The 14,228-nt window shown below is 33.4% G+C and overlaps 1 protein-coding gene across 10 annotated transcripts in view; it reads left to right on the forward strand.

The window, feature by feature from the left end:
* The window catches only part of PLSCR1 (phospholipid scramblase 1), an 81,465-nt gene that overhangs the window by 7,890 nt on the left and 59,347 nt on the right, over positions 1–14,228 (forward strand). For 3 of the 10 annotated variants that reach the window (XM_012546504.3, XM_031957799.1, XM_012546503.3), the window contains one exon: positions 10,240–10,297. The exons of 4 other annotated variants lie outside the window; for them this stretch is intronic. Coding sequence is in view for 1 of the 6 variants with exons in the window: in XM_023500758.2 (XP_023356526.1) it covers positions 10,175–10,297 (123 nt within the window). In the remaining 5 variants the exon portion in view is untranslated. 3 more of the 10 variants (XR_004232776.1, XM_023500758.2, XM_023500759.2) reach the window with 2 other exon arrangements.

Genomic DNA, 14,228 nt, shown 5'->3' on the forward strand with positions numbered 1-14,228 from the left:
ATAATTCCAAATTGCTCTCCAGAATGATTGGATCAGTTCACAACTCTACCAACAATGCTTATGTTCCAGTTTTCTCATATCTTCAACATTCATCCTTTTCTTTTTCTTTCATATTACCAATCTGAGAGGTATGAGGTGGTACTAAAGTTTTAATTTGAATATCTCTAATCAGTATGATTTAGAGCATTTTTATATAACTATAAATAACAATTTTTATATGAAAATTGTCTATTTATGTCCTTTGACCATTTATCAATTGCAGAATGACTTATGTTCTTATAAATTTGACTTAATTCTCTATTTTATTTTTTCTTTTATTTATTTATTTATTTATTTATTTATTTTTTAATAATTATAACTTTTTATTGACAGAACCCATGCTTGGGTAATTTTTATAACATTATCCCTTGCACTCACTTCTGTTCCGACTTTTCCCCTCCCTCCCTCCACCTCCTCCCTCAGATGGCAAGCAGTCCTACACATGTTAAATATGTTACATTATATCCTAGATACAATATATGTGCGCAGAACTGAACAGTTCTCTTGTTGCACAGGAAGAATTGGATTCAGAAGGTAAAAATAACCTGGGAAGAAAAACAAAAATGCAAACAGTTTACATTCATTTCCCAGTGTTCTTTCTTTGGGTGTAGCTGCTTCTGTCTCTCTTTATTTTAGAAATGAAGCCTTTATCAGAAACAATGGCTGTAAAAATATTTTCACGCTTTTTGCTTTCCTTCTAATCTTGACTGCATTGGCTTTGTGCAAAACTTACTTTTAAAAGAATCAACATTATCCATTTTGCATTTCATAGTGTTGTTTATACCTTGTTTAGTCATTAAATTTTCCTTTCTCCATAAATCTGACTGGTAAACTATTCCAATACTCTCCTAATTTGCTTATATTATCTTTTATGTCTAAATCTTGTACCCATTTTGATCCTATCTTGGAATAATACAGTGTGAGATGTTGTTCTATGCCTAGTTTCTGCAAACTATTTTTGTTTTCCCAACTATTCACAGAAGTGACTTCTTATCCCAAAAGCTGGAGTCTTGGGGCTTATAGAACACTAGATTACTATAGTAATTGACGATTGTATCTTGTGTAGCTAACCAAATCCAGTGATCCATTACTGTTATTTCTTAGCCATACCAAATACTTCTGATGATTGCTGTTTATATCTGATTTTGATGACTATACTGCTTTTCTTGTTTTTTTTTAATTGTAATGAGTTTGTTTATTTTTAATACACTTTGCTTTATGAATTATGTTAGGAATGAAAAATCAGAAAAAGGGAAAAATCATGGGAGAGATTAAAAAAAAAAACAGAAAAAAGAAGGGAACATAGCATGTGTTGATTTACATTCAGTCTCCTTAGATCTTATTCTGGGTGCAAATGACATTTTCTGCCCCAAGCCTATTGGGATCGCTTCGGAGCACTGAATTGCTGAGAAGAACCAAGCCTTTTCTAGTTGATCAACACATGTTTTTGCTGTTGTTCTGTACAGTGTATTCCTGGTTCCGTTTGTTTCGCTTAGCATCAGTACATGTAAATCTTTCCAGCTTGTCATGTACTACAGCTTGTTTAGCCATTACCCAGATGATGAGCATCATCTCCTTTTCCAATTCTTTGCAACCACAAAAAGCTGCTACAAACATGTTTGCATATGTTGGATCATTTCCCTCCTTTATGATTTCCTTGAGATACAGACCCAGCAATGGCACTGCTGGATTAAAGGGTTTGCACAATTTTGTAATCCTTTGGGTATAGTTCTAGATTGCTCTCCAGAATGGTTGGATCATTTTACAACTCCACTAACAAGCATTAGTGCACCAGTTTTCCCATTTGCCCTCCAACATTTATCACTATCTTTTCCTATCATCTTAACCAATCTTAGAGGTGTGAGGTGGTACCTCAGAATTGTTTTAATTTAGATTTCTTTAATGAATAGTTATTTAGAGCATTTTTTCATACAACTATAAATGGCTATAATTTCATCATGTGAAAATCATCTATTCATATCCTTTGACCATTTATCAATGGGGGAATGACTTATAATCTTTTTTTTTTTATTATTATAGCTTTTTATTTACAAGATATATGCATGGGTAATTTTTCAGCATTGACAATTGCAAAACCCTTTGTTCCAATTTTTCCCTTCCTCCTCCCTGCCCCCTCCCCTAGATGGCAAGTTGACCAATACATGTTAGATACAATATATGTGTGCAGATCCGTACTGTTCTCTTGTTAACACAAGAAAAATTGGATTCAGAAGGTAAAAATAACCTGCGAAGAAAAACAAAAATGCAAGTAGTCCACATTCATTTCCCAGTGTTCCTTCTCTGGGGTGTAGCTGATTCTGTCCATCATTGATCAATCGTTCCTAGCAATTTTTGTCAAATAGTGAGTTCTTATTCCAGAAACTGGGGATTTGCCAGATATTATTGTGTTGTATGTATCTAATCTGTTCCATTGATCCACCATTCTATTTCTTAGCCAGTGGCTTTGAGTACTGCTACTTTATACTATAGTTTTGGGTTTGGTACTGCCAAGCCACCATCTTTAGTATTTTTTTCCATTAATTCCCTTGCTATTCTTGACCTTTTGTTATTCTAGATAAATTTTGTTATTATTTTTTCTAGTGCTATAAAATAATGTTTTGGAAGTTTGATTGGCATGGCACTGAAAAAGGTAGACCAATTTAGGCAGACTTGTTATTTTTATTAGCTTGCTTAGTCATGAACTATTGAATGACTAAATTATTCTCTCTCAGAGCCAAAACTGATGAGATCAAGCTTCAGACAATGTTCATCCCCTTCTCTTTTTCCCTTAGATTGTAGTAGGTCTTTTGAGCTTCTTGGTGTGAATTAATAATTAGTCCCATTATATCTTCCTTTTTCTATTTTTCCAGTACAGACCTTTTCCCACCCCTTACTATCTTTTTCTTTGCTATCATCACATCAGAGTCCATTCACAATCACACCCTCAGTCCATGTGATACTCCCCTTTGCCAGCCCCAATGATAGATATAAATCTCAAGAGTTATAGATATTATTTTCTCCTTTAGAGATGTAAGCAGTTTAACCTTTAAATATATGTTTTTCCCCTGTTTATTTTTCTACAATTCACTTGTGCTCTGTGCTTGTAGATTACATTTTCTGTTTAGTTCTTTTTTTTTTTTTTCCAATAGAAATGATTGAAAGTCTCTTCACTAAAGCTCTGTCTCCTTCCCTGAAAGATGCTGCTGAATTTTGCTGTGTTGTTTCATTACTTCTTGATTGTAAACCCAGGTCTTTTGCCTTCCAGAATATGGTATTACAGCCTACCCATCCACCGATCCTTTATTGTAGAAGCTGCTAGATCCTAGGTAATGATGACTATTGCTTCTTAATATTTTAATTGTTTTTGTCTGGAAGCTTACAGTATGTTTTCCTTGAGATTATAGTTTTGGAGTTTTGCAATAATGTTCCTTGGAGTTTTCCTGTGGAATCTCTTTCCAGGGATGATGGATGAATTCTTTCAATCAGTGTTTCCCCCTCTGTTTCTAGAATATTAGGACAGTTTTTCTTAATAACCTCTTGTAGAATGCTATCCAGGCTCTTTTGTTTTTGGTCATGACCTTCAAGTAGGCCAATAGTTTTAAATTGTCTCTTCTGTATCTCTTTTCCAAATTGGCTGTTTTTTCAGGAAGGTATTTTACATTTTCTTCCATTTTTTCATTCTTTTTGGTTTGATTGATTCTTCCATTTGCTCTGTTCTAGTTTTTAACGTGTGATTTTCTTCAGTTAGCTTTTCTATTTCTTTTTCCATTTTGGTTTATTCTGCTGTTTAAATTGGTTTCTTCAGACAACTTATTTTCTCTTCCTTTTCTAAACTGTTGACGCTCAATCATATCTCTAATTTTTTTTCTCATTTTTTTCTTCTACCTTTCTTAATTGCCTTTTAAAAGTATTTTATGAGCATTTCCAAGAAGCCTCTTTGGGCTTGAGACCAATTTTCTCACTCTTTGAGATTTCTTCTGTGAACATGTTTTCTTTGACTGAGTTTGTGTTTTAGTCTCCCCTGTCACCATAGTAACTTTCTATGGTCAAGGTTCCTTTCTATTTCTTGCTCATTATCTTTCCTTTTCTTTTGGTATTTCCTCTTTTTTTACTTTTAAGGTGGAGCTCTTCTCTCGGGACAAAGGTAGCATTGTCCCAAGCTTCCTATTTGTCTCTGAGTCTCGGCATTGAGCATAGGGGCCTTTTGTGTTTGTAGGGGGTAGTTTTGCCTGCTCAGTTCAGGAAACAACCTGGCTTCCCAGTCCACTGATTTGCTCCTGTACTGAACCGGGACTGAGGGTCTTAGCTGCTGATTTGTTATTATTTAGACCCTCTTACCTCTTTCTCAGAGTCTATCTCTGCTGGGCTAAATACCCTTTTTACCCCAGTGAGACTGACCCTTCTTTAAGTTTTTTCAGTCTATCTTGAGTTGGAGAGTGGTTTCATTCCATCAGACTCTGTTCAGAGGCTTGGTTTTATGTGCTTTTGGAGGGAAACTGGGAGAGCTAGAGCAACTTCTTGATTTTACACTGCCATCTTGACTTCACCTCCAGGACTCTAGTCTACTTTCTTTTGTATTTTTTCCCATTCATCCTCTATGAATCCTTTTCATTTATTCCCAAGAGAAATATCTTGGAAATATTTATACCCCCTAAACATCCCCATGTTCTAGACTTTTTGTTCTTCTAGATGAATTTTCTTATAATTTTTTTTAGCTTTATAAAATAATTATGTTGTTAGGTTCATTGGTATGGCACTAAATAAGTAAATTAATTTAGTTAAATAGTCTTTTTATTTTAGTAGCTCAGACTACTCATGAGTAATTTATGTATATATTTTTCCAAAACTGATTTTATTTGTATAAAAAGTGTTTCATAATTGTGTTCATATACTTCCTGCGTTTTTCTTGACAGGTAGATTCCAAAATATTTTATGTCATTTATAATTATCTTAAATGGAATTTCTCTTTCTATCTCTTGATTCTGGATTTTGTTGGTTTTATATAGAAATGCAGATTATTTATGTAGATTTATTTTATAGCTTACAATTTAGCTAAAATTGTTCTTTAGTTGATTCTCTAGGATTCTCTAAGTATACCATCATATCATCAGCAGAGTGATAATTTTGTTTTCTCGTTGCTTATTCTAGTTTTTTCAATTTCTTTTTCTTTCCTTATTGTAAAAGCTAATATTTCTAGTTCAATATAAGATGATAGTGGTGATGATGAGCATCTTTGTTATTCCCCTCATTTTATTGGGAAAGCATCTAGCTTATTTCCATTACATATAATGCTTGCTGATGATTTTAGATAGACACTACTCATCATTTTAAGTAAAATTCCACTTATTTCTCTTCTGTCTAGTGTTTTTTTAATAGGAATAGGTGCTACATTTTTTCAAAATCTTTTTCTGCATCTATTGGGATAATCACATGATTTTGGTTAGTTTCTCTATTGGTCTGGTTCATTATGTTGATAGTTTTTCTAATATTGAACTAGCCCTTTATTCCTGGTATAAATTCCACTTGGTTGTAGTGTATGATTCTTGTGAGATATATTGCTATAATTTCTTCTCTAATATTTTACTTAAAATTTTTGCATAAGTATCCATTAGGGAAATTTTCTTTATTTCTGGCTTAATAATCAATATTATATTTCTGTCATAAAATAAATTTGGTAAGATTCTGCATATTTTCCCAAATGCTTTACATAGTCTTAGAATTAATTATTCTTTAAATACTTGATAGCATTAATTTGTGAATTCATCTGGCCTTGGCAATTTTTTCTTAGAGAGATGACTTGTTCAAAAAAATTTTTTTCAAATGGGGCTATTTAAGTATTTTATATGCTCTTCTGTTAATCTGTCCATTTTATATTTTTATAAATATTAATCTATTTCATTTAAATTTTCATATGACAGTCATAATTGGGTTTATACTTGGGCATAATAGCTCCTAATGTTTTAATTTTCTCTTAGGTGGTGAATTCACTATTTTAATTTTTGAAACTCCTAATTTGGTTTCATTCTTTCTAATTTTTAAGCAGATTAACCAAAGTTTTATCCATTCTATTCTATTTCTCATAAAACCAGTTTTTAATTTTATTAGTTCAATACTTTTCCAACCTTTAATTTTTATTAATCTCTCCTTTGATCTTCAGAATTTCTAATTTGGTATTTAATGGGGGATTTTTAATTTGTTCTTTTTCTAGGTTTTTGTTTTTGTTTTTTTTTCCATTACCAATTTATTGGTCTATTTTTTCTCTATTTAATCATGTAAGCATTTTGAGATATAAAATTTCTATAAGTACTCTTTTCCTGCATCCTTTAAATTCTGGAATGTTGTGTTATTATTGTTATTCTCTTTGATGAAATTATTGTTTCTATGATTTGTTACTTGATCTATTCATTTATTAGGGTTAGATTATTGGATTTCCAATTATTTTAATCTCTTTTTCTATGGCTTGTTATAACATGTAATTTTTATTTCATCACAATCTGAATAAGATGCATTTACTATTTCTGCTTTTCTGTATTTGACTGTGAGGATTTTATGCCCTAATACATGGTCAATTTTTATGATCGTGCCATATACCATTTGTAGTATGAGGGAAGGTATATTCTTTTCTATTCCCATTCCCATTCTAAAATTCTACTCACTTCCTTATTTATGGTTACATTTATCTAGTTATGAGAGGGGCAGGTTGAGGCCCCCCACTAGTATAATTTTGATGTTTCTTTCTTCCTGTAACTCAATTAACTTCTCTAAGAATTTGGATGCTGTACTACTTGGTGCATATATATTTAGTATTGATATTACTTTACTGACTGTGTTCCTTTTTAACAAGATATAGTTTCCTTCCTTATCTCTTTTTCTTTTGATTTGTATGACACTGAGATTTCTACCCTGCCAGTTTTACTTCAGCTGAAGCATAATATATTCTGTGTTTCTCTGCTTCAAATGTGTTTTTTTGTAAACAACATATTGTAGGGCTCTGGTTTTTATGGAAGAATTCAATCCATTCACATTCAAAGTATTAAATACCAACTGTGTATTTTCCTTCATCATATTTTCCCCCACTTATACTTTTCTCTCTTCTTTCACCCTAGTCTTACTCACTATTGTTTTTACTTCTGACCACTGTCTTCCTAGCTCCACTCTTCTTTCTATTGGCTTTTTCCCCCTTTGTCCTTTAATCTCCTATTTTTGTCCTCCTTTCTATTCATTGACCTCTTTTTTTTTTTTTTTTTAACTTTCTCCTTATACTTCCTTATATGGTAAGATAAATTTATATAACCAACTGAATGTGTTTGGTTTTCCCTCTGAGCGAAATTCAATGAGAGTAAGATTCAAACATCATTTACTCCCCTCTTCTTTCCCTCTATTATAATAGATCTTTTTTTGCCTCTACATGTGATGTAATTTACCCTACTCTGTCGCTTCCTTTTCTCTTCTCCCAGGACAATTTTTTATTTAAAAATCACTTAATTAAAAAAAAATCATCACATCAAAGTCAAATTATACTCACACCTTTTGTCTAGATATATCCCTTCTGAGTGCTCTAATAAAGATACTGTTCTCAAGAGTTACATGTATCATCTTCCTATGTTGGGATATAAACAGTTTAACCTTATTGAATAACATTTTTTTTCTTTCCTGTTTACTTTTTTATGCTCTTCTTGAGTCTTGTATTTGAAGATTGAATTTTCTGTTCAGCTCTGATCTTTTTGTCAAGTGAGGAATGACTATTATTTTTATGTTTGACACCGTTTTCTATTTGTTTGAGAAATTAAGTTTTTATCAAAATTACTGTAATTATTTTCACAGTAATAATTAGCAGCTTTGTATTTTCTACTTCTGAGATCTAGATTTCGGGGTCCCTTGTCAGGGAACTATAATGACAATTTCTAGATTTTGGGGTTCTCGATCAGGGAACCAAATGATAAGATTTAGGGTTCCTGGTGGTCAGGAAATTAAATGATGAGGTTAGTGGCAGGTTCAGGGAACCAAATGAAGAGTTTTGGCTCCCCTAATCCCCTTAGGATTCAGTATAGGGTAGGGAGTTGTGGGAACCCCCTTTTTGGCGGTGCAGAGGTCCTTTGTAAAGGAATTTATGAACCTGAAAAGCTGGACTGGTAAAAAGAAGTTTATCATTGGCATTGGGAAGTCAGCTTTTGCTGTGCATAAATAGAAAGACTGAATTCCTTAGTGGGAAGGTCCCAGGAGTGAAGTAAAGTTTCTAGTAGAGAAATCTTGACAGAGAGGCATAAAGTCTTAGGCGAGAAAGTTATGAGAGGGTAACGCTGAAACAGAATATCATTTCAGCAGGCAGAGGCTGCTGCTATGTCAGGGATAGTATATTAGGTCCTCTGCAAGGACTGAGCCCCAAGTTGGCATTTTTATAAGGAAATCTGAGACAGAAGTTTCAACTGAATGAGATTCCCTCAATGTTGTCACTGCCCCCAGGCCTAGATGAGACCACTTATTGGGAGTGGTTTTGAGCCAACAGTAGGGGTCAATAGAAATCTAGATCTCCAGCTAAATGAGATTACTTCAACTAGTCCCACTAGATAAATCACTTTATCTTGGTTCCCTGGGGCAGGTCTCACAGAGGAAGGGTTCAAGGAGAATTTCTCCTTGAAGGAATTTTTAGAGTTTCGGGGCTCCCCTCGTCACCATCACCCTATTTTCCCCATTTATTCTATTCTGTCTCCTTTTTACTATGTGTACTTTAAAACATGTTTTGCTTCTGACTTTTACTTCCCCCAAATTGTTTTTCCCTTCTCTCAGCTCATTCTTCCTTCTCACCCTTCCCTTTAATAGGTTTCTACACTTAACTAAGTGTTTATATTATTCACTCTTTGAGCCATTTCCAATGACAGTAAGATTCAAGTGTTTCCTTCCATGCTTCATCATTTCCCTGTCCACTGTAAACTCTCTTTTGGGCTTCCATTCTATATCATATAATTTATCCTATTTTACCCCCCTTTCTTTTCCTTTTCCATTCTTCCAGGTAATCTTCTTTCTCATACATTAATATTATTTTATTTTTTTAGATAATTATATTATCATATTCAACTCACACCTTTGCTTTCTGGCTATATATTCTCATTCTAATTGCCCTAATAATGAGAAAGTTTTTAGGAGTTATAAATATTTTCCCATATAGAAATATAAATAGTTGCAGTGATGAGAACCTGGATTAGAATAATAGCATGTTTAGAGAGATAAATGGGCACCTATAATAGATGAATTAACTAGACATATTGGAAGGGAGTGATGGTGAGATGTGGGATGTGACTTCAAAAGGCAACTAGCTCAAACTATATCTGAACAGTAATTATCTCTACAAAATATCTGGCAAGACACTTTGTTGGAAGATATACAGTGAAGGAGAACTTACTATAATTATGATGTTATCTTGGGGTGCGGGGTGGGGGGGATATTTTTTAAGTAGGTGATTGGACAGAAGATCTTTGTGCTTGTATGGTTGAACTACAGGGCCCTTTAGGTCCCTTTAACTTTTAATATTCTGCAATGTACTTTCCTGCAATGAAATTCTGTGCTTCTCTAAATTTCAGATCTGTGGTTGGTTAACTAAGTTAAAGTCTAGTATGTCTCAGATTGCAAAATCCTAATTCCTTTATAGTACAAGTATCATCCTATTACGCAGTTACAGATTGTAATCACCCTCCAATTGGTCATCTCCAGTGTGATTGCCAAGAAGTATAAAATGAAAGAATAATAAGGGAGTAACACATGTCCATTACTATAAAAGGAAAGCAATTCAAAGTGTATTGTGTGCTGTGGAGAGGTCCACTATCCTCTTCCTATTTGAAGGGCATTGCATAATTTTATAGGAGTAGAAAACTTGCCTCGGCCTCTTTGAGGGCTGCTATATCATGTTGCTCTTTCATCTTGAGGTTATGTACCACTAAAATTGCTAATATCACTAAAAGCTGTTTCTTTTTCAGGCACATTGCTATCTAGCAAGTAGGGATTGTTTAATTTGTAACTGTAGTGCTTAAATTTCAAATACTTTATTAAGTAACATTATTTGTAATTTTGTGAAAAGTTTTGAGAAACAGCTTAAATCTAAATAATTGATTGTTTCTAAGTCATGCTCATGACTTGATCTATGAATTTACCAGCTCTGTGTTTTTGTGTGTTTGTGTGTACCTTAATACAACTTTTTCTCCCAAGGGCTTGGAAACATTATCTGGGGAAAAGTCCTGGAAGGCATCAGGGAGAGAGCAAGGAGGTATGTGAAAAATTAAAGATTGTTGTTAAAATCAAGGTAAACTAATCTAAATAAAAGAGAATGCTTTTCCTTTAAGAGAAGACTAGAATTTGTTTGGTTGACCTTTGTGTGGTGTGCTTTGTTCTGGACAATCATATTGGATTTTTGTGCTGATCTCATCAATGAGAAGTTTTTAGAACTTTCTCAGTACTTGAAGTCAAGTTCACTTTGCAGATTATACCACTCCCTTCTTTTGAATATAGATATATTTGACCTTTTCAATTCTACCACAGTTCTTCAGGGCCTTTAAACTGACAGCTGGATTGTTCTGGGCTCTGGTGCTGGAGTTAGGAAGACCTCAGTTCAAAATCCATTATTTTATAAATGATGATTCAACTTGTTCAATATTACACCATTATTTGTAAGATCATATTTACCTCTAGTCTTCATCCCATTGCTTATCTTTCAAAAATTTTTGTTGTTCGTTGAGTTCCATGTGCATTCATATCCTATAGGGTCTATGAACAATTTCCCTTCTTCCCTGTCATCAGGGAATTGTTTCTCTTTCTCTCTTTAAAATCTCATTCTGGAAAGTTTCTTCTCTCTCCTGGTCTTAAATTTTCTTGTAGAACTTTAATCCATGAGACACTGCCTCTTCACACTAATGTCTTTGGAGATCTTCTCATCCAAAAATCAACTATATATTTCAGTATATTTTTCACTCCTCTCCCACAGATTCTAAAATAGAATGGTTATTCCATTCAAGATTCCCAACATTTCTACTGGAACAACCAATTTATTTTTGCTAAATTTCAGTCCAAGGACCAAAATTCAATTCCTGGATTTGCTACTACCAATTTGTGTGGTTGACTCATTTTACCTTTTCAGTCTCAATTTCTTTATTATCATTATTATTATTATTATTATTATTATTAAAATAAATGGATTGAACTAGATACTCTTAAAGCTCCTTCTAGTTTTATGACTTATGAATCCAAGCTGCTGGGCAGCGAAGCTGAAGGTAGGCTTAAAGAACCAGATCTGGAATCTAGAAGACTCATCTTCTTGAGTTAAAATCTGGTCTCAGACACTTACTAGCTGTGTTACTCTGAGTAAGTCATTTAATCCTATTTGCTTTAGTTTTCTCATCTGTAAAAATGATCTGGAGAAAGAAATGGCAAATCACTCTAATATCTTGCCAAGAAAATCCAATTGAGGTCATGAAGAACTGAATATAACTGAAATGACTAAACAACAACCATAACATGAACCCAGGTTATGAACTTTAGATCTTGAAGGAAATGGATAAGTTTTAAGAGAACCAGTCTACCTTCCTTCTTCATGTTTTGAAATTTCTTCCTTGTTCTTGAGAAAACTGAGTTGCTTCAATAAGTTGAACCCAAGAATTACTAAATTTGATAGTCCAGGAAGATATTGCTTGCATGGAAAGAATGTGTAATTTGTATTTATGTTTAATTTTGTTTTGTTTCTTTTAAATGTCTCCCCTGAGATAATTAAGAGCTTCTGTTTATATAGTGATATTTCAAGTTATAGGATTTCCCTATCCCAAGCAAATATGCTACCTTCCTTGGCAATCTTAACAAAAAGGTAATGAATGGAGAAAATAAGGGTGGGGAAAGACAAACAGGCTGGAAAGGGAGTTAAAGTCTTTACAAAAAGTTGATATTCTTGTAATATTACTAGAATCCATAGCAGGCTTTCACTTTACAATTCATGCAAAGGACTGAGGGCTGGTTTCCTTAAAGGAAGTGGTAGGGCTGATTTCTTTATTCTGTCATGGGTTATGAAACAGAAAAGTTAATTGTGGGATTGTACTAGTCTGTAACTTGAGACTGGAGACATTGCTAAATTGTCAGATTCTAAATGCAACAGGAAAATGATATACCACATTTAAGTCTCAGATTACTTAGCAGCCAATTGCTAAATCTTTATACTAATACCTAATGTAAGGATTTTTACTATTAAAACTAGACCAGAGACAGTCACAGGATCTCATGAACTGAAAAGGTCCTCAGAAGCTCTCTTGTTCCAACAATGCCTGAATTCCCTCTTGAGCAGCCTCCTAAAGAGTGGCATCCAGTCTTCATTTAAAGTTTTCACGTCAAGAATAATTCACTATCTCCCAAGGCAATTTCTGGATGCTATAGTTTTTCCTTCAGTTTGCATCTCTGTTTCTAGTTTATCCTCCAGGTTCAGGTAGAACTCAAGACAGCTCTTCAAATTCATCTTTCATCTTCCTTCCAAATCCTCTCTTCTCCAAAGTAAAAATTTTATTTCTTAAGCTGATGCTTATACAATATGATATTCTTCAACCTGTGATTGCCTTTTCTAAAGTGAGACACACATAAATAAAAAAACAGGAAATATTTAAAAAAAATTCCTTTTAATCTACCTATTCTTAAAATGATGGTCACAAAATTATGGTAAAGGAGATACATTAAAATATTTCCTTTTGACTATCAAAATAATTGAGTACCTCTGCCTGAATAGTTTCAGTGATTATTTATATCCAACATTCCACAAAGATTGGCAATACAGTCATGGTTTGTCATTTATATTCTTCAGATCTATTTTCAGCAAGTATATTTATGGGCCACCTTATCTTTGTGGCCTTATCTTTCAAGTTCAATCACTTATGTTGACTTTTAGCTGGTTTCTCTAGTTTAAAAATCTCAGTATTATAAGGGCCTCATTTTTCTCCCAATTCCTCATTTTCTTTAAGGAAATCATTTATTGTCTCTAGTTTTTAGGTTCTCTTCTAGCATCCAGAGAATCAGCAAGGGGAAAGATTCTGTGCAATCCATTTGAATTCCATTTTAAATGGGCTAACTCTTTAATACCTTTATTTTCTTTGGTAAATTCCTACCAACTTTCTTGGAAGAGGGGATTGATGAATACAAGACCTTTTTATTGTAGTATTTTTAATACACATTGAATATAAGACCTTTAATCACAGGAAAAGACCCGAGATTATTGTTTAGCCTTCAGTCTACAATGAGGAAATAGCACATTTTTATGGTGAAATGACTTTTGTTTAATCTTATAATAGATATATAGATCTAGAAAGACCTTAGAGGCCATCTTATTTACAGATGAGGAAATTGAGACCTACAGAAGTGAAATGATGTGTTCAAGGTCACAAAGGTAGTAGGTCCCAGAGGTGGGATTTGACGCAACTGGTCAGTTTTGTTTTTTAATGCACAATATGTCCATCATATTTATTACTAAGGTGTTGCTGTTCAGTTGTGTCCGAGCCCAGATTTGAATTCAGGAAGAGGAATCTTCTTGACTTCAGGCCTGCTCTATTTTACTCAGCAACAATTCAGCAATTCTAATTATTGTGCTACTTAGCTGGTATTTTTATTAATTAGACACTGACAGTTAAAAAAGCTAGATACACAATATTTTAGACTTATAAATGGCTGTGGCAGTCAATGGAACCATTAGTAAACTAATAAGTTTGATTTTCCTAAATGGCTTATGAAACAAGTCTTGTTTCTATGTAGTCATACACCATCTATCTGAAGAAAACCAAAAAGTGCTCTTATATGAGAATTTAATACACTCAACTTTTTGTTAGTTATGTCCTGTCTACTCTGGTTTAACACCAACATACCTGAATTCCAGATTCACTATCCCATCTCACCAATCATGATTTTTACCTTCCCTATCCTGCCTGCCATTGTGTGGCAAGTTTTATTCACAGAGATGTTATACACAAACATATACACACACACACACACACACACACATATACACACAGTCTTGTTTGTTATATCTGAATAGCTATCTATAGCTTTATATCCATATTTTCATATTTATGTCTACAAATCTGTAGATATATGTATATATCTTCATATAACTATACAGATATGTATAGATCTATAAATATGTATATATCTATTATGTGTGTATATATCTATACACATAT

Source organism: Sarcophilus harrisii, chromosome 3 (assembly GCF_902635505.1).
Source record: "Sarcophilus harrisii chromosome 3, mSarHar1.11, whole genome shotgun sequence".
Classification (NCBI taxonomy): Eukaryota; Metazoa; Chordata; class Mammalia; order Dasyuromorphia; family Dasyuridae; genus Sarcophilus; species Sarcophilus harrisii.